This window comes from Amphibalanus amphitrite, unplaced genomic scaffold (assembly GCF_019059575.1).
Source record: "Amphibalanus amphitrite isolate SeventyFive unplaced genomic scaffold, NRLGWU_Aamphi_draft 000765F_arrow, whole genome shotgun sequence".
In the NCBI taxonomy this organism is placed as follows: Eukaryota; Metazoa; Arthropoda; class Thecostraca; order Balanomorpha; family Balanidae; genus Amphibalanus; species Amphibalanus amphitrite.
Genome location: NW_024882259.1, coordinates 114,426 through 138,383, shown reverse-complemented (window position 1 = coordinate 138,383; position 23,958 = coordinate 114,426). Strand labels below are relative to the sequence as shown.

The 23,958-nt window shown below is 48.8% G+C and overlaps 2 protein-coding genes across 3 annotated transcripts in view; one reads left to right on the top strand and one right to left on the bottom strand.

Annotated features, from left to right (window-relative positions):
• LOC122365826 (fasciclin-1-like) overlaps positions 1–7,045 on the top strand; it is a 37,478-nt gene extending 30,433 nt beyond the window's left edge. The window contains exons 6-14 of one of the 2 annotated variants that reach the window (XM_043337403.1): positions 329–506; positions 1,069–1,119; positions 1,555–1,715; positions 2,090–2,232; positions 2,529–2,637; positions 3,126–3,349; positions 3,714–3,876; positions 4,082–4,220; positions 5,121–7,045. In XM_043337403.1, the coding sequence (XP_043193338.1) occupies positions 329–506; positions 1,069–1,119; positions 1,555–1,715; positions 2,090–2,232; positions 2,529–2,637; positions 3,126–3,349; positions 3,714–3,876; positions 4,082–4,220; positions 5,121–5,311 (1,359 nt within the window). In that variant the 3' untranslated portion in view covers positions 5,312–7,045. The remainder of the gene's footprint in view (positions 1–328; positions 507–1,068; positions 1,120–1,554; positions 1,716–2,089; positions 2,233–2,528; positions 2,638–3,125; positions 3,350–3,713; positions 3,877–4,081; positions 4,221–5,120) is intronic. The other variant, XM_043337404.1, reaches the window with a different exon arrangement.
• Positions 7,046–7,699: 654 nt separating this feature from the next.
• On the bottom strand, positions 7,700–11,508 carry LOC122365821 (zinc metalloproteinase nas-14-like). The gene is made up of 3 exons (XM_043337392.1): positions 11,377–11,508; positions 9,430–9,526; positions 7,700–9,140 (listed from the first exon to the last, which is right to left on the bottom strand). Exons 1-3 carry the CDS (start codon positions 11,387–11,389, stop codon positions 8,915–8,917), a joined length of 336 nt encoding a protein of 111 aa, XP_043193327.1. The 5' UTR covers positions 11,390–11,508; the 3' UTR covers positions 7,700–8,914.
• Between the last annotated feature and the right edge of the window lie 12,450 nt (positions 11,509–23,958).

Sequence of the window (23,958 nt, the reverse complement as noted above, 5' to 3'; positions counted from 1 at the left end):
TTATCAGTTAATTACTATAGCCTGGACGGCAGTGCGGTAGTGGAAAATGGAACTGTAATGTTGTGGATTGTCCACGCAACTGAATATATCGCTTAACATTATTATCCGGTTAAGTACGGTTGGGCCAAGTGTTATATGATGCTATTGCACATCATGTGATATGTTTTGATGAGAGAACGAAAGTATAAGAGCTGAATTGTTAAGGTATGGCTTGTAAAAATGCCGTACAGCTAATTGCTATGCAACCAATCATTAACTTTGCAGACTAGATAGTCTCTAACCTTGCTCGCGCTGTTTCCACCATTCACTCGTTTTGTCCACTCCACAGGGTGTGGAGACGGATGTGGACAGGGTGGTGGTGGACGGACACATGATCCCCAACAAGGTGCTCTTCACGCGCACCATGGGTAACGACAGCTACGAGACGATGGCGTTCGGCGACATGCTGAAGGTGACAGGCCAGCTGCGAGTCCAGCCCTACCCGGAGAAGACGCCCGGCTCCTTCTGTGAGTGCTGCTAGACGGAGAGACAGATATGGACGGGACTGAGAGGGAGTAGGAAGAGAGAGGGAGAGAGAGGGGGAGATAGAGAGAGAGAGAGAGAGAGAGAGAGAGAGAGAGAGAGAGAGAGAGAGAGAGAGAGAGAGAGAGAGAAGGTAGAGAGAGAGAAGGTAGAGGGGGTGAAGATGTCAGAACGCTGGCGATTGAGAGGGTGCCAGACATATAGGAGGGGACAGTTTGGCGGTGAGTGGGAGGACGCATGCTGGAAGATGAGATGAGGCATGATGATATCTCCCTCGCTGTTTAGCTCTGTCTCTTCAATCATTTGTCGGCAGTGATGCTTTGCTCATTATTTTTATTTCAATTTATTTTGCAAGTTCCACTGATTTTTATTTCAAACTGGTCCTGGGTCACTCTTCATCTTTCAATGCTACAATTGCACGACTGTTTTCTGTCGAGGCTCAATGTGCCTGCAGCATGGTCAAATTTGCTCGTGAAAAGTGTTGACACGACTGGCATTGGTGTGCATGCGCACGTTTTTCTTATATTTCCTTGTTTTATTTGACAGTGTTGAAAGTCCAGAAGTACGTACCGCCGGTGAAACGTCCGGAAAAGCTCTGTGAGTGCTTGGACATACTTTTTGAGATAAGTAAAGAGGTAGTTGATCTAGACTGTGCCTTTATTTGAGCTTCAATTTTATATCATCGTTTTCATATCTCTTCTATATGCTATTTCACTGTTACGTGATAGTCTTCTTCGCTGCTTTTCATGGTCATTTCCGTGCATGCATAATGCATCTTATGGCGGCTGAGGCGTATCGGACATTATTTGGGTCTGGCCTGTTGGTACCTGCGTCATGTTTCATTATATTGCCCATCCATACCGTTGCACACGATTATTTTATCATTGCATTATCTCCTCTAGAAAAGCTGCATCGTTAACAGGTCAATAAACCACCGAGGCCGCCTTCTGTGGTTTCACAATAATTGCCCTCCTGTGACCCCGTTCCACGCCGCCGACCTGCCCTGACCCGTGTCTCTGGCGCCGCCTGCAGATGAAATTCAGAGCCGCACCCTTCTCGGTGACGCTGAACACAGCAGCGGCTCCGTGCTGGCCAAAATCGTTAAACCCAACATCGCGGTGGAGAACGGCGTCATCCACTTGATCGAGAAGCCCCTGATGGTGATGGAGAACTCGGCGTTCGACTTCATCCAGGTGAGGCTGGCTGCTGGGTCAGAGGTCAGAGAGGCCAGAGGTCAGAGATCAGAGGCCAGAGGCCAGAAGCTAGAGGTCAAGTGGTCATAGGCCAGGGGCCACAGGCCACATGATTATGTCAAGAGTCTAAGCGATGTTTTTCTTCGCCTGACAATGAGTGAATCTACCGTTTGTCTGCAGTCTGGTTATGTTATGTGGAGTTTTTATTCTTCTGGAAGGCGCTACTCAGCCAAAGTTCAGCGGCCTTCATCCGTGACACAAGTGTATTTCAACGGGGCTGTCAGAAACGTGATTAGATACGTGCTATGAAGCGATTAACCTAATTATGAACGCCGGCAGGTTCCACTAATTTAATGTTTTTTTTTTCTCTCCAGCGAGGGTCAGAGGATCGGTTCTTCATGTTCTTCGACCTGCTGAAGAACAATGCGCCCGAGTTCCTGGACACGCTGCGGCAGCGCACGGACGGCACCATCTTCATTCCGTCCAACGACGCCTTCTACACCGTCGACCAGAAGCGGTAAATGCATCATTTGACATGCACACTGTAATATACACAACTTGAGTTGCCTAATGAATATTGATTAATGGGAACCAGTCGGATCACCTTGAACCTGCAGCTCAAATATAACAGGACGTTGACAAGAGTGCAATTTCTTGTGCCGGCACCGCGATGGTTATCATGTAACGCTACCGTTGCCTAAGTCCCTAATCATCACCATCTTTCGTTACGTTCTCATGAAATGATTACAGTGTCAATATCGGCTCATAAACGCTTCAGTTCCTATATTCAATTAACTGATTGTGTTTTCCCAGGCTGACGGAGATTAAGCTGTCGCCCGATAGGCTGAAGAAGCTCCTCAACTTGCACCTGGTCCCTACCCGGGTCACCACTCAGGACGTCAGAAAAATACCCGGAGCGACGGTAAGCATCAGAAGATAAATGGCTTAGGATACACTTGTAATGTCTACATTGCACTGGGAAGCGAGCATGTGTGCAGTAATGAGTAAACGCCACTTTATTAGCAATCTGGCTGCAACACTTAGTTACGTAGCTGAGACGATGTGCCCCGTTGCAGGAGCTTACAGCTCTACCAACAGATGGCAACAGTAGTCAGCGCCTGAATTTATGCTGTGCCGCAATGCTGCCTCTAATGTTTATCACTACCGCTAGGGGGCAGATGGTGTCAGATTCCAGGCTCCTTTAACGCCTAATCGAGTAAAAGCTATTACCTCTTTCTTACCATGCGGTATTTGAGTATGGGCACGGTATTCTTGTGCTATGATTCATCTGAAGTGTGTTGCTACACAATGCCAATACAGATTATTATTGCCACAATGCATAGCCTATATGATCTTCAAGCCCAGACGACCACGGGCCTCACCGCCCTCCACCCTCCTGTATCCCCGCAGCTGTTCAGCGTGCCCTCGGAGGACCAGAGCCGCTCTCTCTACCTCTCCGTGTGGGGAGTGGCCGGAAAGAACCAGACGATGACGGTCGAGGGTGGCGGCACCAACGCCACCGTCGTCATCGCCGACATCGCCGCCCGCGACGGCGTCATCCACATCATCGACAAGCTGCTGGGCGTGCCGTACCGCTCCGTCGGAGAGAAACTGGCAGTCGATGCCATGATGAGGTGAGGAATGCCGGTCTGATAAATTGGTGCTCTTGATGTAAGCCGTGTCGCAAGTCTGCCCGGGCGAGAGGTAATGCGTGTAAGACAAAAGTTGTTGCATTAACGTAAAGTTAAGAGCGCCAAAGTATAACTCTCCTTTCTCAGTCATCAAGGACCAAGTTGTAAACGGGGATGAAAGGCATGCTAGGCGATACTTATCGACTGCTGGCACAATCCTTGTCTCGACGCAGCTATTAGGATGCTTTTTTCTTTGGTTTTGTTAAGTGCTTTGCAGTTGATTGTGATTCTTAAACGATTCGGTTTAATCGTCCACAGGAATACTTAAAATGCGTTTAATATTTAATGAACGTTTACCGTTTTTCAGTGATACCAACACCCTGGCGGTGCAGACCAAGTTTTCCAAGGGTGTGAGCCGAATGGACAAGAAGTTCACCATGCTCGTCCCGTCCAATGATGCGTGGAAGAAGATTCAGATGGAGTACGTGACCTCGCACAAGTCGCTGTTCGAGGGACGAGCGTCGCACCCGGTACGGATAACTCCTGTCAAATCGATCCATGTATTTGTCGATCTATCACAGATCAGTCGATCAATCTGTCTGATTGATCTTTTTCTATCTACGGGAGTAGTTTGAAAATAATCGTAAGCTCTATAAATGAACGATTGAATATTTTCACTCTGAAATCCGGTCGCCACTGCAGATCTCGTTGTTGAAATTGCGTTTACATTCACAGGCCAACACGATTCTGGAGCGTCACTTTTTGATTGGTGAGGCGCTCAGTATGGATGACCTGGTCAACAAGTCCAAAGAGGAAGACGGCGTGAAGTTCTACAAGACCACTTTCCATGTGGAGAATGCACCCGGAATGTCAGGTACGCACTTGGTGACACGATTAGGATCTTGTGAGTTGATTCTCTCACTTGCAGTTGGTGCTATTCACTGAATATTTCGCCTCAGTTAAAAAATGGTTTCGGAGAGGTTGGTATACATTCGAAAGGGCTTAGTAACTGATTGCTGATTAGTGATTACCATCTTGCGATAACAGGCCAATGCCTAGGCTGATTGCGATAGCGTGGCTCGTTTTTACACGACGTTGTGTTTTGCAGCGTCTGGGTTTCGAATGAGAGGTAATTCGCCAGCTCTACAAACATGCTGCTTTTCCATGTAGCTAGTTGCCTGCATTGGACTGATACCATGCAGTATGCGTATACCTGATCCCTTAACGTCCAAGAGCAATGCTCGGCTAGCAATCAGTAAACATGCGCTCGTTTTCCGCTGTGGTGTTGTATTTTTCATCTTCCGGTAGACAGTCTTTTGAGGCGCCTGAGCAAGGTTGTTTTAGCCCGAACACGAAAAGAAACAGAAAAGCTATCCCATCGCTTCAAGTAGCTGATTAATCATCTGTTGATTGGAATGTCTCCCTACATCATGTCGTAACATCAATGGCTGGATTTACACCCTACACATTCAGAGTTATACAGACTGTAGGATGTCTTAGGCTGTGCTGAAGTACCTAACCCACAACGTTTTAATCGTTCTTAGAACATTCAACTTATGTGTACCAGCCACTTGTGCAGTGTTACTTCTTTTACTTCATGATTGGTGGTCACTGATTACGGAGGCCCTCCGTTCTTAGCTCGAAACTTCAGCAAGAATTGTCCAACCGACCAATAAACCTAAGTTTCAGTCGTCAAAATACAAGTTTAAGTTTCCACAATATAGACCGCCCAAGTTTGGTCAATTATTTGACCCACTCTTCCCACCCCCGACAGGCTACTTGGTCAAGTGGCAGGGGATGCAGGCACGCGTCACCCGCTCCAACGTCGAGTGCACCAACGGCTACATCCACGTCATCGACTCGGTGTTCATGCGTCAGCGTGACGTCACCACGGCGTCATCGGCGGCGGCGCTGGCCGGCTCGGTGGCGTGCCTGGTCGCCGCGCTGGCAATGTTGCGGCTGTGAGCTGCGGGCCCAGTCAGGGGCGAATCCACTGCATCTCAACAGTCTCAGCGAGCGACCGGCAGCGCGGGGGAGGGCCGGGAGGGGTGTGATGTGTGTGAAAGATGAGTGGAGTAAACTGGGTGGCGTGTGTGCGAAGAATGAGCAAAGCGGCGGAAAGGTGCATAGGGTGCCGGCCTGTCCACTGAATGCTTGTGTGGGCTGATGTGTGTAGAGTTACGGAGCGACTAATTGGGTCTGCCGGTGGGTGTCTAAGCTGGGAGGGGTTCCGGGCCGTGTTTGGTCTGCGGGGTCCAGAGATTCTGGTCTGTGTCTCATCCTTTGAACGACAGGTGGCGCGCAGGTCGCCGAGCATGGCGCGCAGGTCGCTGTAGATGGCGCGCAGGTCGAGTCGCGAGCTGCCAGGTCCGATGATCCCCAAAGAGACGCGTAGTGGCGGCTTTGTAGCGATGCTCACAGAGAGCTATTGCTAGTGAGTTGGTGTGGAACGGGATGATGCTGGGACTACCAAAATCAGCTCCTGAGCCCCGCTAACGGCTTCCATTCCGAGGGCACGGTACGAAAGGCATTATCCACAGCGACAATGCGGACTGATGCCTAGGGGCTGGATAAATCTCCTGTCGGTGTGAAGTGATTTAATAGCGAGTGTGGAGGAAGAGGACTGTAAGTCACAAACCACCAGTCTAGGGTCGGAGTCTGAATCGATGATGATCAGTGCTGCTGAAAAGGTGTGCAGGAACGATTCGACAGCCGATTATTCGTTGGTCTGAGATGCTTTACAGTCAGTTGTAATTTGTGAGAGTAACTGTAAAGTAGGAATATGACTCCACCTTATATTGACAAGTGACCACTACCGAACGAAGCCATTGATTAAGAGCGTTCTCGAAGATCGGGGAAGTCTCAGTGCCTCGAGTGTAGATCAAATCCAGTAACGAATCTCGATTACGAATCTCCAGAGAATCGCCGGTGAAATGTCGTCCTAGTGGCAAGCGCGTCCTGCTCTGTTTCGGGGAAATGTCTAGCCTCAGCGCCGCCTGCCTGTGGTCTATTAGTCGCTTTTGATGAGCGATACAACGGCATTTAACGTGTAAACTTAGAGGCATTGTCTCAGTGCTACTGCACCTCGAGCGTCTGTTTGTGTGTCTGTGTGCTCTATGCTTTGTGAGGTACGTCTGCTCGTCCGAAGCTTTGTTCAAGGTGTATTCACGGGTCGTTTGTGTCAGTGGGCTTGCATTTAGTCCAAAGAAGTCAACTAGGCGGCGCATTGAAGAGCTAGGATGTAAGTGCCAGTGAAGGTGTACACGTCTGTGTTCCGTTTAGTATTTGAATTCACATTAGCTCTCACTTTGAGTCAGTACTTTGTGTCGGGGCTTTATGTCAGTGACGGGAGAAATGAGGCTGGTATTTCATGTCCAAGCTTTGTGAGTTGCCGCTCCTGGTGCTCGAGCACTGTGCGGCGGCCGAATATAGGATCTGTAGGGGCGAACTTTGTCAGTTGGTCCCCCCAGCCTGCTTCACCCTAGGGGCGAGGAACCGTGGTGAAATGGCGCCTCTGTCCGCCGGGCCGGGACAGGCAGCCTCTGTCAGGGCGATTGTGTCGCTCGCTTCGAGTACGTATAATGTACATGCTTAGCTATGACTGTGTAAACTAAGTCCTCAGACATACTATGTTTTGATGTTCGGTGAAGACACTACTGCCACGAAGCCTCAATACCACACTGGTTCTGGTGAGGAGCATATGGATCTTTTACTCCGTCGATGCGCGCTCCTTTCCTCGTTCGTTTGCGAAATATCCAATCAGCAAGCCTTCTACGATATTGCTCAACAAGAGTTCGACCTTTTACGAGGTGACCGTGAGGGAGGTATTGTCGTCTCAAACAACGCCAAAACAACTGCGGTGCCAGCTTTTGTGACTCGACCTTGACGAGCGATCGTTTTGACTGGGGAACACAATGGATCGGGCGATAAAGTGTTGTTCACAGCATTGGCGGCAAGTCGAGTTCAGCTCACGGACCACGATAAAATCCGTCTAGACAAACGTAGCAGCAACGGCACCGAATGCGAGTTAAATGAGCTTCAGCAGTTCAGAGATTTTCAGAGCTTCATTAGCTCAGAGCTTCCAAGAAATTCATTAGAGCAGAGTAGATTAGAAAATGTATTGGACACAAAGAATTTCAAAATGAATGTATCCTTATTGTCGCATGGTTTTAAAGTTAAAATGTTCTTTTAAGAACCGTTTACTTTGTCTTGCTTCAAATGTTTGAGTTCAAACCACCTTTATGAACAAAGTGGTATTTTAGAATCTCATTTAACCCTTCATGACTTGCATTTTTCGAGGAAAGGTCGTAAAAACAAATTGCCTGCATTGGCTCCAATATCTCCAAAGTTCACACAAATTGATTTTCTTCATCTACGATATGTATTTATCACGAACAATGTATGCATGACGTTCAAGGGCTACAGTACATATTCATGGTCATGTGATGCTGTCATGCCTGCCAGAGGCTCAGCGACCATTGAGCTGAGAACGTACTGTTCCAGTTCACAACTCCTCTTCAGAACTGGTCCAAAACCTGAACAAAATGCCACGTTCACACACTTTACAAGAACACACCGCCCTTCTAGCTGCAATACTGCACATTGGCTTGATTCAAGCACCCTGTTCGCATTCAAAGACTTTCACTGAAACGATGATAGCAGGCTGACTAAAACATTCGAATAGAACGGCGGTTACTACGTAGAAGAACATCATAAATGAACAATGATAATTTCATGAAGCATTGCTGCACTATTTGTTGAAACGTCTCATAACCGCAGTAAAATGTCAATGACGAAGGAATGCAGGTGACAGTGTACATAGAGTTCACCCGTAACAGTTCTCTCATCCACACAGACCGTCTTCTACATATATAAATAACTCACGCTCATATACCGCTCTCACCCAAGATGCCCATGTTTCAAAATCACAACACACTGGCAGTCACTGGCTGGGCTAGCGAACCTGTGACGAATATCACACTCACGCAAACGCGAAGGAGCGGACGATACTTTTACTTCCGCGAGGAACGGACGCGGACGTGTCGCTTTGAGCGCGGTTGGCACCCGACCGTAGAACTCGGCTTCCGGTGGCTAACCGCGAGATCAAGTGCACTGACACAGCCTATACGGCGGTGTTTGGAACATCCTACACAGCTGTAAACGCTCACACAACTATAGGACGTAACCAATTAACAGTTTGATGCCCAGACAAACCCCTATCGACGGCCCAAGGCCAGTCAAGAAGTATAATACTAGAACCATAGTTCATGGTATCATATAAAGATGACCAGTTTCTTTCAAGATGTTCTGGAAATTTCAAGGACCGTAACTTCTACGATCCAGGAACCCTGTGAACTTCATTCGTTCGTAATGCTTGGTGGGCGAGGTCTTGAGGTCACATCGACCAGTTGACCGAACGATCACATCGACCGTTTAGGACGCCGTTCGGAATTTTTCACGATCCCGACAAAGCGATTCCCTCAGCCAAACGGTCCCCCAGCCGAGTTGAAACTGAGCTGCACTAAAACAACTCCAATCAAGCGCCAACCCATCTCATAACCTCCACGGCTACGCTGACAGATGGCCGTTGAAGGGGATCAACTCATCGGCCTCGAAGTCGGCCAGGGGAGACGGTGTCGTGGTGGTGGTGGTGGTGGGTTTCTTGGGCGCCCCGGTCTGCCCGCTGGCGCTCGCTGACGCTCCCTTCTCCGTCGAACTGCTGCTGACAGTCCTGGCAGTGGTCGAGGTGGCCGCTTTGGTAGTCTGTTTCGCAGGAGTTGTGGTGCTGGACGAGCTGCGAGAGAAGGAGAAGGAATGTGAGCAAAAGACGGGCAAGACAAGAACTGACGGCAATATTACAATATATTCGATAGCACAAAGCAAAAATACGGCATACTTTGGCAATAAGATTTAGTTCACAAAGAGATAGTTCACCATCGATCAAGAAACTTTAGTTCATGATTTCCATTTACGCCTTTTTGTTTCCCCGGTTATGCTATAGCCGAGGTTAGGCCCTGTTCTCCCTAAAAGTCTTCGTTTCTCTGCAAGTCTCGGCTACCATTCTTCTTCGATATCCAACTCACCTCGTGGCTTTCTCTGTGGACGGTTTGATGACGGCACCATCACCCTGGTGAAGCAGCGAGGACATCACCACCGCCAGCACCACCACAACAGTGACAGCTGGAACAGGGAGACACGGCGGTCAGTCAAACCGAGAACGACTCGGCGTTCAGCGTTGACGAACGTATGATCGGACACATATAGCACTGTTATCATGATATTGTTATGTTTGGTACGAGCGAATTCTTTGAAGTTAAACATTCAAAGGACTGCCACCTTTCTGGACCTCTAACGCAAGGTCGCAGCGCTATAAAGAAAGGGTGACAACGTTTGATGGAGACGCCTCCTGAGATCTGATTGTACGGTTGAGTGATTGACAATAAGTAACTGATGGCCTTCTCGCCCGCTGAGTGTTGGAATATCGGGACACCATTCATAACAGCTATCGTATCGTATTTATGTGTCACGGGGCCGGGGCCAACTCGATCTGATAAAAACCCAGTCAAGGTCGTAAGATGCCCCCGTAGCAGTTAGGCAGAGAACTTATTCAGCACTCCAGTAAGTGCATGCCACAAATATGACTCATTCCGACTAAATGATGAATCCATAACGATAAATCATTCTTATCTCACCATCAAACCTGACATAAAAATTGACAGCTCATTGCTCCTGTTTAAATAACAGCTTATCCAATTAAATTTTATCACACGAAAGACGCATCGTGCCCCTCAGCGGTACTCAACACCGAAAGGTATCATGACTTCCAGTCGTCATTTCTCAGAGCGAGCCATTTTGCCGATCCTCTATATGCAAGCACCAATGCACTAGGCGTTTCCTATGAATAATGTATTCGCTGCTGAGGTGCCGTGCCCTCGTCAAACGCCTGTCACGTGCCCGCAAATGAAATGCATCGCGTTCGGAACGCATGGCGCAACCCCTTGTCGGTGCAATGACCTGGTCGACCGCTGGGGAGGCTATTGGTCCGGACGAGCGTCAGGACTTGTGAAGGTGACGGGGCACGGACGCGGGACACTACCCATTGAGGCGACATTACCCAGGGTCTGTATGCTCCATGGAAAATCAGAAGACCGGTCTGGCTTCGCAAAAGGACCAGGAGAGGCGCTAGTGCCCGGTTAGCGATGAGACGGTAGTGTCCCCGCGAAGGTATTTGTTTCATGGTACTCGCTGTTCATGGGACCTCCCCGTCCGTCCGGTCTGCGGAGGGCCGCGAGCTGACAGCAGTGTCACTCTGCCATCCCCCTGTGATAGTCACGGTGACACCGTGCCATCTCCGGTCACATGTCTCCAAGATGGGATCGATAGGCGGAGACGCGGTGGAAATATGACCCGACCAGGATAGGCGGGGATGAATAATGCATCAGCTCTAAGTGGAGACCGCGCTCTTGATGAGTTGACGTTTTACGTCGGAGAGGATATTTTTGGGTCAGCTACACACCCTGGGTTAGTGGATAGACCGTAAGAACGTGAATAGCTTGACAGTAACGGAGAATCAGCCACAGATATGGTCAATAACAATGTGATATAATATAAGGCTGCACCATGCCTTATAAGAATTCCGCTTTCCCGAAATGATAAACGTGACGACCGATAATCTCATTGATAAGTCACTAGTTAGTGAATAATCAATCACTTGACATGAACAATCGGATTTGATTTATAAGCGATTAAGTCAAATCATCCAGTAATGGTCTATAATTTACCTACCCATATCTAATTACACTAAGCAATTATTAATCACTTAGTGCTTCTATCTTTCATTTCGCAGGCATTGCTGGGAGACGCTCCGTGACCAAATCACACATTTGACGTAAGATCGGTACAAAAGCCATGACACGTGTCACTCACATGGCTGTGACAGGTGTCACGTGGATCGTTATCTGATATCCACATTTTACAAATAGTTCCACACACCACATCCACCCAATCCCTACACCACGAGCGTCTCTCACCTGAGCGAGTCATCTCGGTGTGTGTCCACTGGAGTCTGTCCGGTGCAGAGTGTGAGTCAGTCGCTCGGGAGCGGGCGCGTCCTCTTCCGTCGGCCGACACGACAGGACTGAGTGCTGGCGGCGCCGGTGGTGACCAGCTCGCACCGCACCGGCGGCGCCGCCGCGGCGCGCACGGCGGCGGCGGGCTAACGGTGACCCCGCCCCGCCCCCTCCCTCCTCACCGAGCTGACCGGCCGAGCCAGAGATGACCCAGTTCACCAAAACCAGAAGCACCTTTTTCTCGGCATCGCTCCGTGCGTCACAGAATGGTCACGACCCGGTGCTTCCGCAGCGACCTTGCAGGGACGGAGCGACTGATTTGACGCGATAAGGGCAGAGAAGCGTGAATTCTCGGACTTAACGGGTATAAATAATGTCGTCACTTCGAGCAGCTGTGGTGGTTATATTTAGAAGCATAAGGCAGATTAGATATATAAATAGATTGACATGGATGCGCTCAGGTGACGTTAACAACCAGCTCAGTATATTTCCGGATGACCGCAGTCCGTATCCCATATTGTCACCTGGCGTCGTGCTACTCGTAATCTTGGTGCTACCTTCACACTATGCAATGCAGTCACTGTCACATACTGTTTACAATGATCGGGTCAAAAAAGCTGGAATTCTGAACAGTCACCTAGGCAAAAACTCCTCGCCGGCAACATCGAAATGCCGCCACAAACATGTCTCCTCACTGGCCTGGATCACCTGAGTGATTCATCGGAAGCACCGCACCCTGGAAATCCCCGTATCAGGTACTGGAATATCGTCCAGGTCATTCCACGCAGGAAATACCGCGTGGATCACAGGATATTCATGAACTACTGTGGGCACACAGCGAACACAGATTATGTCACTGATTGCCCTGCGTGAGATATGACGGGAGTGGCAGAACATGTGGCCTGACTAACACAGCTCTGGAAGGCGTGCCAGTCCAAAAAAAAAGATCCGATAGGGTCATTTTATCAATCCACATGGTAAGTCGCGAATAAATTAAGTAATCACAAATCACAATGTGCAGCTTTGCATTGATCGACAATCCTCCTCAAATATTGCTCCAGGTTTTCAAGCCCAATAATCCACCACAGTAGGCAAATGAAAGAACAAATACAAATTTATTACTAAGCAATATCACAATCGCTCTTCTCGCGATCAAATATGCTCCTGCTGTGTAAATGCCACTACTTTTTCTGATTGTATGTGCCAAATATGTATCATTTATCCATCCCAGGCCTAAGTTTCGTCCTGTATCGGTGATCTTTTTGCGGTAAAACAGATCGGGATGCCGATAATATCTCAACCAGTCGCGAATTTACGGGACGTCCACACTGCCCGCTGGCCGCGGCCTACCACCTGCCAGATTGCATATCAAGTTGGTCGATAGTATGACAGATTCTGCAGCCGTACGCATAATTTTACTGAAGAGCACTTGAGTGGCATATTAATCACAAAATGTGTGATAAACACTTTAATGTGAAACCATGAGCTATGTAATATATACTGAAATTGCAACACGTTCATGACCATTTAGCCATCGGGTACCTATGTGCACTACCCGTTCATGAACCTATGTAATTTCTATGTCCCCTGAGGTCAGCACACTTTTTATGGAGAGAAGAAACTTTCAACTACGCAGTAGTCGGCCTTTGTTGTTTTTATACCTGTACAGGTAAGCTCAGGGACAGGGTATATTGGGTAAGCTTCTGTTTATAGCTAAAGAACTCTACAGCGATAAACAACTACAATGTTCAATTTACACAAACTGGTTACGCCAGGCTAAAAAGTCCCAACTGGGCTAAAAACCAGCTATAGATTGAACTACTTGCTGCCTACCTTCGGTTAAGCGAAAAACTACATCGCTTACCAGGTAGGTGTGCGTTTTTTTTTTTAGATTTGCGTAACATTCATGTATTTTGTCTCATCTCATTTCTTCCTCTGTAGAGAATGGAATTACCTCCTCCGCTTGTTAAAATGGGCCGACATTGTTAAGCTACCCTTTAGAAAACTTGACAAAGCATCTGAAGATGAACTTGAGAGCCAGCTCGCGAAGGTGACTCTTCAGCGTCCCAAGGTGTGGTGACAACGGCCGAGCGGCGGCGAGGCAGACAGGGGAGGCGCGGCATCCCGTCACCTCCCGATAATTCCAGGCGGCCGCGACGGGGATCGGCGAGCCAACCCACCAGGTCAGAGGTTATCTGTGGCACACGGCATGCATATTAACGGCCGGGTCTCCGGTGACGTCACAAAGATGAGCTCAGCGCCGCGCTGTGATTGGTCGGCGCGGTTCCGGGAGGCGCTCCTCGGCTGCGGCCTTGGGTCGGCCTTGGCTGTTCATAGGACTGACGGTTGGAGGTGACGTCACGGAATTGGAGTGCCCGCGGCGCCCGCGCTGGTCGGATCGACGGTGACTAACCTGCCTGCACCCGGGGGGTGTGAGGGGTGACGGCTGCACCCTCCCAGACACCCTTATCAGACAATGGCTGCTGAGGTGCCTCCTGTCTAGCAGATGCCGAGACCCACAACTAGATAGGGGCTCATTGTCCGGGTCCAGGTGACATCACGAGACTTTAGACCACTGATGTTACCTGGACGTATGATATTTCCTTGGATTGGCTTCCAGTCGCCAGACGTCATTCCAGTAGGGAAGCATGTTTTCAGATCTAAAGCACATTTGAGCAGAGCGAAATTTTCTTTGTCACCTGAATAATAAACAATACTAAATGAACCAGCAACCGAAAGGAAGCTTAAGACTAGGCACATAGAAGGAATCATACCCTCCCTTGCTGAAGCGTTTGCTTCGATCATCGCGGTCAGTCTTGAATTTGAACCCAAGCCTATGGTCTCAGCTAAAAGTTCCATCACCAAATTACGCAGGTTGTAAAATCCTGCGCCTTGTATGCTTCACCGAATTATGTGAAATTAGCATAGACATACTAATCAAGGAAGTGTTCAGTGTACATTCCTTCCACACAAAATCCACAGTCCGTCGCAGCATCAAAGGCAGCGAACGGCCCAGCCAGCCAACAAAGATGCCACGTTGGGCCGCCAACGGAAAACTGCTATTCACCCGTCCATACTACGCGACCTTGGCTCACGGCCGTCTGTTGATGACGTCAGAGGGACGTCATCATATCCCCCATAGCCAGGTGGATATGGTGGAATACCAGTGAGTAATGCATCAACTCAAACTCTTTGATGTTGTCATGAGGGCAAAATTACAGTCATTCATATCAATCATCTTGAATAAAAAGAATGAGGAACGAATGAGAAACGTTCAATCAAAAGGCATGTATCGAGCCGTGATGTGTTAGTTTTCTAATTCCTAGTTTTGGCCCTAAATGAGCGGAGCTTCACAAAAAAGCTCCGTCGGAATAAACGGTAAAAGAGCAAACAAAAGGCCCACAAGTTACATAAAATTCAGTCGAAGGGATGATCTCTAATCTGCGAAACAATGTCTCGCTAAGCAATTATCATGTGGCTCAGAATAGATATATGTACAATACATAATACCTATATAACTGATTCGAACCCGTAAGAACCCCCCCCCCCCTAGCCGTTGCAAAGGCTCTACTACATGACATGGCCACACATTGCATTGACTTTGAGGCAGACTTATCGCGGTTCCATAACTATTTATCTGAACATACCTACCATTTATCTCGCCACTAACGCAGAAGCACATACTAAAAGGCAGGCACTTCAGACAGATCACAAATCCGCTGATTTCAGCCAGACATGAGGTGGTATATGATGTCATAACTAGGTAACCAGGCACTGAAAGCAAGCCAAAATTGGAGTGGCAGTTTGTCCGAAGGATAAACACGAAGTCATACTAATTTTTAGCCCAATCTTAAACGTTTTCGAGATATTCACGAAAAAACTTTAGACGGTTTGCATTTTGAGCCCCCCCCCCCCTGGAGCCGACGAGGGGTCAAGTGACTGGTATAGGTATATGAATCATTTCATAATCAATTTATCTACGAACCAGGTCAATCCCATATGGCTGACAGGGTTGTAGCTTTATACCGCATTCAACGATAACCTGTATGCTCGTCGTCTGACATTCAGATTCTGAATCAGAATCAACACCGGCGACAGCCATTGTCCATCGTCCAATCAGTACTAAAAATCCATTGTTGCCTGTTGGTTTCCAGACAAAAACAAAAACAGGATTAGTAAAAAATACCGAATATTACCCTGGCACTGATAGACTCAGATTTCAGCAAACAATATCATTCATTTACAGTGTCATTGAACCGCTAACCAGCGGCCACGAACACATCGAGAAGTTAAACCGTCCGACCAGTTTGTGACGGTGTGACGTTGAGATCAGATCAGGCGCCGCTATTAGCCGAGTTCAGAGCGGACCATCTCACGTCCGGCCGCCTCGGGCCATGACCTACAAATCCCACTCACACACACACAGACCCGACCGTCACGCCACGCGCCGTGGACGGCCGTCTATTGACGACACCGCTACGGCCCGCAGGGCGGCCGGCAGCCTTGCGAAATCGCCTCCGACCGGCCACCGCCCGCAGAACACACGTGGCGGCGCGGTGGCGGCGGCGGCGGCCTTGTCGTCAGGTCACTGGCCCGTCCCGGTGCGGTCGGCGCCGGTCGGCGGCGGCATGTCAGCGCGGTTCGCACCGTCAGCGGTCAGCAGCACATCAGAGAGCCACCACCGAGCCTCATTGCACGCCGGATTGTAGCGCTGATTAGATCGGGAGGCTTTTAGAGCTGGCGGCCGCCCCGCGGTGGGAGCTATCGGGCTGATGGACAACGGTATTTTCGCGTTCATCCTTGAAGGTCGTTCGCGATGTGGCGGTTGCCGGTTGGTTGAATGTGATAAGGATGGGATCAAGGTCGCAACTAGCAGACCGTTCACGACTGGTATCAGTTACATCCAATGTCAGCCGTTTCTGATGAATGTGGTGATATGAAGTCTCATGGCTGTTTACTGTTCAGTGTTCATCGGTTATCATCGTTGCATCGAGGCATGCATTTAAGATGGATCCAATGTCAATAAGGTCGAGTCCTATAGCAAACCTAATTCATAAACCACGCATAACCCGCCGGCATCACAATCAAACCCGGAAAGCCAAGCCCAAGGGACCCAAAGCTCGAAGTTCAGAAGTCCACCAGAGTCATCCTCTATCGGCCACGCGCGGCCGACTTCCAGATCCGCCGGCGGCGGGGAGCCCGCCGGACCAGCTCGTCCGCCACCGTGCCGTCCCGTGCCGGCACCGGCGCCGGCGCCGTCATATCCGGTGGCGGCGGCGGCCGGGCGGCAGGTGACGCCGCGCTGCGGTGGCCGCGGCCGCGGCCGGCGCGCCAGCTAACTGTCCACCGGTCCCGAGCGCGCCGTGAGAGACGACCCCTGCGGGCGCGAGACGGCCTTGCCAGGCTCGCGGACGCGCCGCGGGCCGCTAAAGAACTGCTGCCCACGAGAGCGTTGACCGGCGGAGCGGAAGGCGCCAGTGAAGCGCAGAGGGGAGCGAGCAGGAGGGTGGTAATGACAGGTCGTGAGTCATGTTAATGATGTAGAGTGGCAATGACTTGTGCGAGTTTTTATCGCAAATGGTGGCTGAACAAAGCTGCACCAAGGAGCTGTAATTCTGATGAGCGGGGGCATTGATGCCTTTATGAGAGCAGATCCATATGAAGTGCCCTGAACCTCAAAACCCCAGGAGCATGGCGTTTTGCATGAGTCTTGCACCTGAGGCATGAAGGGAACAAAAGCATGCCATTTTGCAAGGGCCTTGAAGCATAAAACTCACGCCAGCGGTCGGAGGGCTGGGATCATCATTCGGCGAAGGAGCTGCCGGGCGGAAAGAATGGGCCCATCGACCTTCAGGGCGCTGGACAAAGGTCGCCAAGAACTGTTGAACTCGGTGGCCTCCCGAGAAGGAAGGAAAAGAGCCAAGGACGTGCTCTCAATTGCTGCAATAAAACATGTAGAACCGAAGCATGAAGGCTATAGTATAGAGTCACACAAGGAGACGGGTCGAAGGTTCGATTAGCTAAGAAGATCACCGCTATCTGAAGTCGGTTAATCCTCGCAAAGAAGTCTGAATCATGCCCGATAAATTTGTAAATGCCGGCAGTGCTAAAATTCCAATCAGTCGTGGCCCTCCAGGCTACCGGTCACGCCGGTAACACCAGATCACTATCATTGTCGCGGGTAGCATAAAATGCGCCGTACACTGTCACATAAGAGCCCGGCTGACCGATAAAACGGTGACTTCATGTCACCGCCGACCGGTTCCGACAGAAAAGTTACTACCGCCGCCGCCGCTAAGAGAGCCGTCCGCTCGGCAGCTGAGGTATCCGTGGGGTCCGTTACTCCCGACACGTTATCCCATACCGGTGACACAAATTTAGAAATACTCGAACCGATATATGACATTCCTGTCAGAGCACACTGTCTAGCGCCGACCTAACATGCGTCAGTTCTGATCCTGTCCATTAGGACCGAATGCCATCCCCAGAAGCAGCCTTTCAGTGTTGCTGTGAACACTGGAGAGGTATGCAAATGGACTGGCTACGGATGACTGTACTAACTATTAAGTGTACATTTGCATCCCGTTACATTTACAAAGTATGCACTATGCATTATACAAGCACAGGAGATGAGCTCGAGACGACTGATGAGGGCTGCTTTTGATATGACATTCGTGAAATGATGAATCTAAACCCACATATTTTGTTTTAATTTGACAGCTAGCGAGCGACAATACAGAAAGTTGCATAATGAGACGTTAAAAAATTATCGAACTTTTTGTGCATGCCATCATACACAAAAAGAGATATTATTCATGCAACGGAGCACGGACGTGAGCAATGAGCAGCTCCGTTTAGCTCTGAAGCACGACTACGTATGATAGCGAGATGGTGGGACGGAGACTTCAATCCGGAGTTGGTGTCTATCCCGAGATCGGGTGACGCGCGGTAGCGAAGGCAGGAGACTTCTTTACTTTGTGTTCCGCCGGATAATGTGACAGAATGTGTGCAATGTCTCAGAGGCTGCCCAGCCTGGTCTTGTTTGCTATTGAGCCAGCAGAAATTGCACTGACGCTTCGCACAGCCTTCGTCGTGTTTTGCCACGAGTCATGATGTTAATGAAGCTATACCATGCACATTGCACATATCCGCGGTAGACATCCAACAACATATTAGCATAATGTCACCGGGGCGATCTTGTGCTCAGATATGCAAGCTATGAACTTTGCAAACCTCATCTTGCTTTCTCCTATCCGTCTGTTCGACTGACCCGGAGTTTTGATCCAGATGTTGAATTTCTTTACAGGAATGGCCGGTTTGGTCACAGGGTGTGAATTCTCTACATGAATCTGAGTCTTGGGCTGCATTCAGAGGAGCGTGCTCGTGTCAATAATTACAGGCCCAGCCCGCCACAGTGTTGGCAACTGGTTCTGTATCGGAGCCTCGTCGTACCCCGGAATGTTTCGCGACCTGACCCGGAAAGCCGGAGTGCTGGCAAACTTTCCGCTCCGTCACTGTCTCACGGGCGAACCGGCGGAAGCCGAGACCGGCTCGGGTCAGGAGAGCCACAACAATTTTTAGCAGCTACAGCACGACGACAGTCGGGGAGTGATCGCATTTCCTGCAGTCCGAGATTGACCTGGGATAGTGGATATGCCTTGGGAAGATAGACAGTGGATATGACTTTGATCGAGGTCCATCACCACATCAAAGCCGTTGCTGCTTGAGACTTGACAATTGCCCGTTGCCCACCGACGACGGTCGATAGGATCTGCGGAACACTCTGGCGTAATTTACTTTGAACTATGCTTGCTGCTCTATCTGAACTGTTGCACACGCCGCCTTAGGTGTCAGCTTCAATGGCCACCATCCAGGCAATTTTCTATTTGGAGCCACCGACGGACACGGGCTATTCCACTGTCTATTCTCCAGTCGCGGGTTCGACTCTTCTTGCTCCTATCACGTCGCCCTTCCTTCAGCCATTCTACAGTTCACCGGGGAACTGCGCGCGGCGCGCCCCGTCGGCGCCTCGGCTCGGCTCGTTTTACAGCCGGCGCCGTGCCATGGCGCTTCACAGAGCGACTATTTATGGCCGCAATAACCGGCGGGCCGGACGACCGCCCGCGGCCGGCGCAGTAACATTGTGGGACGACGAGGACGGCTCCATAACCACACTGCCATGCAGCAAATAAACCCCGAAACAAGCCGCGTCGGTAAACCAAATTGCCATGAGCAGATCTAATGAGCGTCGAGTCACGGAGGTTTGTCTTTTTGTCCCATCTTGTTCTTCTGCTGCGCCGCCCAGAAGGAAGCGCAGCAGGGGCAACGAACTCACAAAGCCTGGCCATCAACTCTGTGCGTGGTTCGAAGAAGAACACGGGAAGATTGAGAGGCCATTTCGAAAAACGACGCAGGAGTAATCTTATGAAATCATGTGTTGTTCAGAACTGTGAAGTGTGAAACCTGTATTTTCGTATAATCGTCTATGGATAGAGATTTTGGGAAGAGAGATGTTTACAACTGTGTACATATGTTGTCCAATGTGACAATGGCAAGTGGTTAGAGTGGACTTACTGTCAGTGGGCTATAGCTCCGGAATCACAATCAGGGTACCTATGCAGTACTCACCCTCCAAAGCAAACCAGTTGCTGAGCCAGCAGCCAAAACGGGAAACGTTTCTCACGGCACACTTGCACGTCCGTCCACAATTAGTGGATACCTCTAATGACGTCAAACTCGGAAGTAGCCCAATCGGCAGAATAGGTGACCGAGATCCGCCGACATCGGGGACCCCATTGTCCAAATACCCACAGTCCGGGTGCAGCCGCTCTTCCGACTGGCGCCGGCAAATGTCAGGGTGTTCGATATATTCCCGTTGTCTAGCCTGCAGATGCATATGCTCATTAAAACCGATCAGAGCATTCCGAAATCGGTTAATCGGCAGCAATCGGGGCGAGTTGAAAATGCGGACAGACCGGCCAGAGTACCGGTTTATCCCGACTCCGGGGACCGTTTCTCACGTGCGATCCGAGTGGACAGTGTCTGGGCATCGAAGGCGATCCGTTATTAACTCAGACACCGTGATTAGATAAGTGCAAAAGCCAAAAGGTCCGGTCTACCAGCCAGATATCCAAACAAACAGCACCATTAACCATTTACATGTAATATTTCATCGCTTCTTTCGCTTTTTCTTTTAACCTTTCAGTTTTCTGAAGTTCATAGTTCACATAGGTCTTTCCTCACGGTACTAAAATAGCCTACCAAATGCGCATCTAAATAAGGCTCAGCAATCAGCAGCTAGCAGTTCCACAGCCACTAAAGATAAATCCTAGTTTGTCGTCTGACACAGTAGGGGCCCATTGCCACGTCAAGGATACATATCGCATAATAATTCGATTTATGAATTAATATGCAAGCCCAAGTCAAGGGCGTTTACTTGCAAAACCGAACAAGGAAGTGGCCCCAAAGCAAGTGAAAAGTGGAAATCGTATTGTGATGCATGCTCCTTTCACACAAGCGCACATACTAGCGTATGACAGCGCAGTATTCAGACAAATTTCATTGATGTAACGGCGAGGAACTGAACAGCCTCAAATATTGGACAATTTAATAGCTTAGAAACGGAATCAACCGCTTAGACACCCACGCCACATATACTAGCCCTCACACTTACAGGGTGTCCCATAAGTAAACACCTTATATTTTTCACATTGTTGGCCACTTCTACCGTTTTGAGAACTGCGAGAAACATGGTACCGTTATTGGCATAAGCCTTAGTATACCTCGTGTCAGAGGCAACCTTTTCACCATATCGCAGGCCATTTCGGAGGTGGCCATATAGGGTCATCAACCCTTCGCCCATTTTCAATCGTAAGCAAGGTCCCAAGAAAGGCCCAATACAGGAAAAGTACGCCGACTACGGCGGATTGAGGTCGACTGAGGGTGGTAAGAGATAGAGATTGGTTGCAAGAAGTTTGATGTACTCGGGACCGTGGCTTATTTTTGGTGGAAATGGCATTCTTGGACAATTAATCTGGAAAAGCAAACAGCGATCCGGCCCGCCATCTGCGGTGGCGAGTGCCGTGAAAATCGTTTGCTCGGAGGCTAAACGAAGACAGTGAGCGAAAATTTTATAGGCGGTTATCGGGGAAGGGAAACAAGTCTAAAAGTAATCTGTACACAGCTTTCCGTGACATAAACGGATTTTGGAACCGTAATCTCATTGGGTTCATATGTAACCATAGCACACAGCCGCTATCCGGGTTCAGAAGTGGCCAATACCCTAATTTTCGACAAATTTTAAAGCGTGATTTTCTCACATTGTCTGGTCGTAAATTGATCAGACTGTATAAAATATCATCCAGAAAAATATTACTCATTCTGGCACAGATTGGTGGACTCCCAAAGTACACCGTTTTGTTTTGCTCCGTGAGACCGAACTTGTGCTGCGATTTTCATGTAAATGTTGACGAGTCTCCTGTCATATTCTTTGCTTGAAAATGCGTAAGTAAGATATCAGCTGAACGGGGAAAATGTGCGGAATCCATTGGTAACAATCGTGCATCAAAAAACTACCCACTCAGTTATTGTAAGCTAATTGTTGCACACTTGCACAAAGCAGAAGGGCTTGAGGATTTCAATATTTACATAGGCCTACCAAAAAACGCACAGCGTCTTCACATCGAGACAACATCCATAACATATACCGTACAATTGTGATTCATTTGCTGAAAAAATTAGGTCGGCATCACACTGCCGGCAAAAGTTATTGCAGTTCTAGTGACGCTAGGTCGCCTCCCGGCCGACCCCGGTCAGGTCGGCCGGGCGGCGGCCGTGCAGCTGACGTCTGTGCGGTTCGGCAGCTGACCAATCAGCTGCGAGAGAGGAGCGCGGTCCGTCTAACCGCCCCCGGCAGTTGCTTGTGCCGAGGGGTGCTCGACGCTCGTGTCGATTGCATTTATTGGTTGTCGATTGTCGATTGACTTGTGGGTATACTTTCAGGGCCTCGTTTCATAAAGCGAGTCCGTAACTTACGGCGGTTTTTGGTCTTGTATTGCAAGTGCATGTGAAGCGATGGTGTTAGTTTGAATCGTTGAATTTATTCATCTTCCAAGCAAGAACAGAAGGGAGAAGGGGAAATAGATTTATCGCTTCACATGCACTTGAAATACAAGACCAAAAACCGGCGTAAGTTACGGACTCGCTATATGAAACGATGCCCTGGTGACCAATAAATGTACGTCGTCTTAACTGAATGTAGTCTGATCAAATTCAATAAAGCAAAAAGACATCCAGCCAACAGAACATCGTAAGAATGTCCGATATGATTGATAACATTCATAGTTTTGGGGAGCAGCCATCGACCAGAATGAACCTAATTGGCTTTTGTATGTAACATTTGCATTGCTTTTGGAAAGTTTCAGTCAGATATCTTCAGAAATGGCAATGCTATCGGCTTTTGCATTTTACCGTAGTCGGTTAATCACAATTTTCGATATTGTTAAGGCAATTTCAGTACGTTCTTTACATCGAAAACCAAAACGAATAGCATCATCGTGTTCCAGAGCTCAAATTGCATCCGATGCACATCTTTTTTGTTGAGAATGTTCAACTTCAAAATTTGACCTTTTTGACCTCGCCGTGACCTGACCTTCATTTGTGGAATGAAAATAGTTTCGAATCGGACGACCCAGATGACATCATTTTTAGATGCTTTTGCCGAAATGGACCATTAAAGATGTGTCGCATGACCTTAAAAATGTATACATTTCCTTCCATGACTTTTTCCATGACCTTTTGTGACCCATGAGTCCATGACCTTTCCATGACCTTTTGTGGCAAAGTTAGGTTTCGTTTGTCAGCTATTCCTATCAGAAGCCGTTTGAATTTTTAGTATTGAACGAGTAGTTTCAAAGACAACAGGGAAGCTATGCAGAATCCCTTCCCGAGTCACCCACGTTATGGGATATACCAGTCATCCGCGGATTACAAGCAAAAATATTTTTTTTACGGCAATGATGTATCAGCATGGATGCTCATACGTTCCCATATGTGACCTTACGGTTGACTTCACATGCAATAAAAATTCCTTGGCAAAATGTCAACTGGTTAAGGAGTTATCGCATTTTGGCCACTTCCGAACTGAAATAGCGGCTGTGTGCATAGGTTCACTAACCAGGTTTAGCAGAAAATCAGCGGCATTTTCAGACTGCACGTTCTGCAACATGGTGAATATAGCAGACTTTATATGAATTTGAATAAGTTATTTGGAGTGATGAATCAGCCTGCAAAAGCCAGAAATCACTTCACTCGTAAATATATCGTAACACTTAGGCCGAATAACGTGATTAAGTGTCCTCTGTCCACGCAGTGAGGAACACATTCAATACTGATGGCCAGGGGCGCAATGCATCCTTCTGCATCCTTCTGCTCTCTCCTGGCCCACTGCCTAACAGCCCTTCCACTAAAGCGGCATGGGCTAAGGTTGCATGCAAAATTTCGTGAATTAGCAATTGTCAGACACTAAAAAAAAAGAAAAAAAGA

Coding starts and splice junctions, on each gene's coding strand:
- LOC122365821 (XM_043337392.1), bottom strand. Junction 9,141..9,429: donor TCCACAGAGAAAGCCACGAG/GTGAGTTGGATA, acceptor CTTCTCTCGCAG/CTCGTCCAGCACCACAACTC.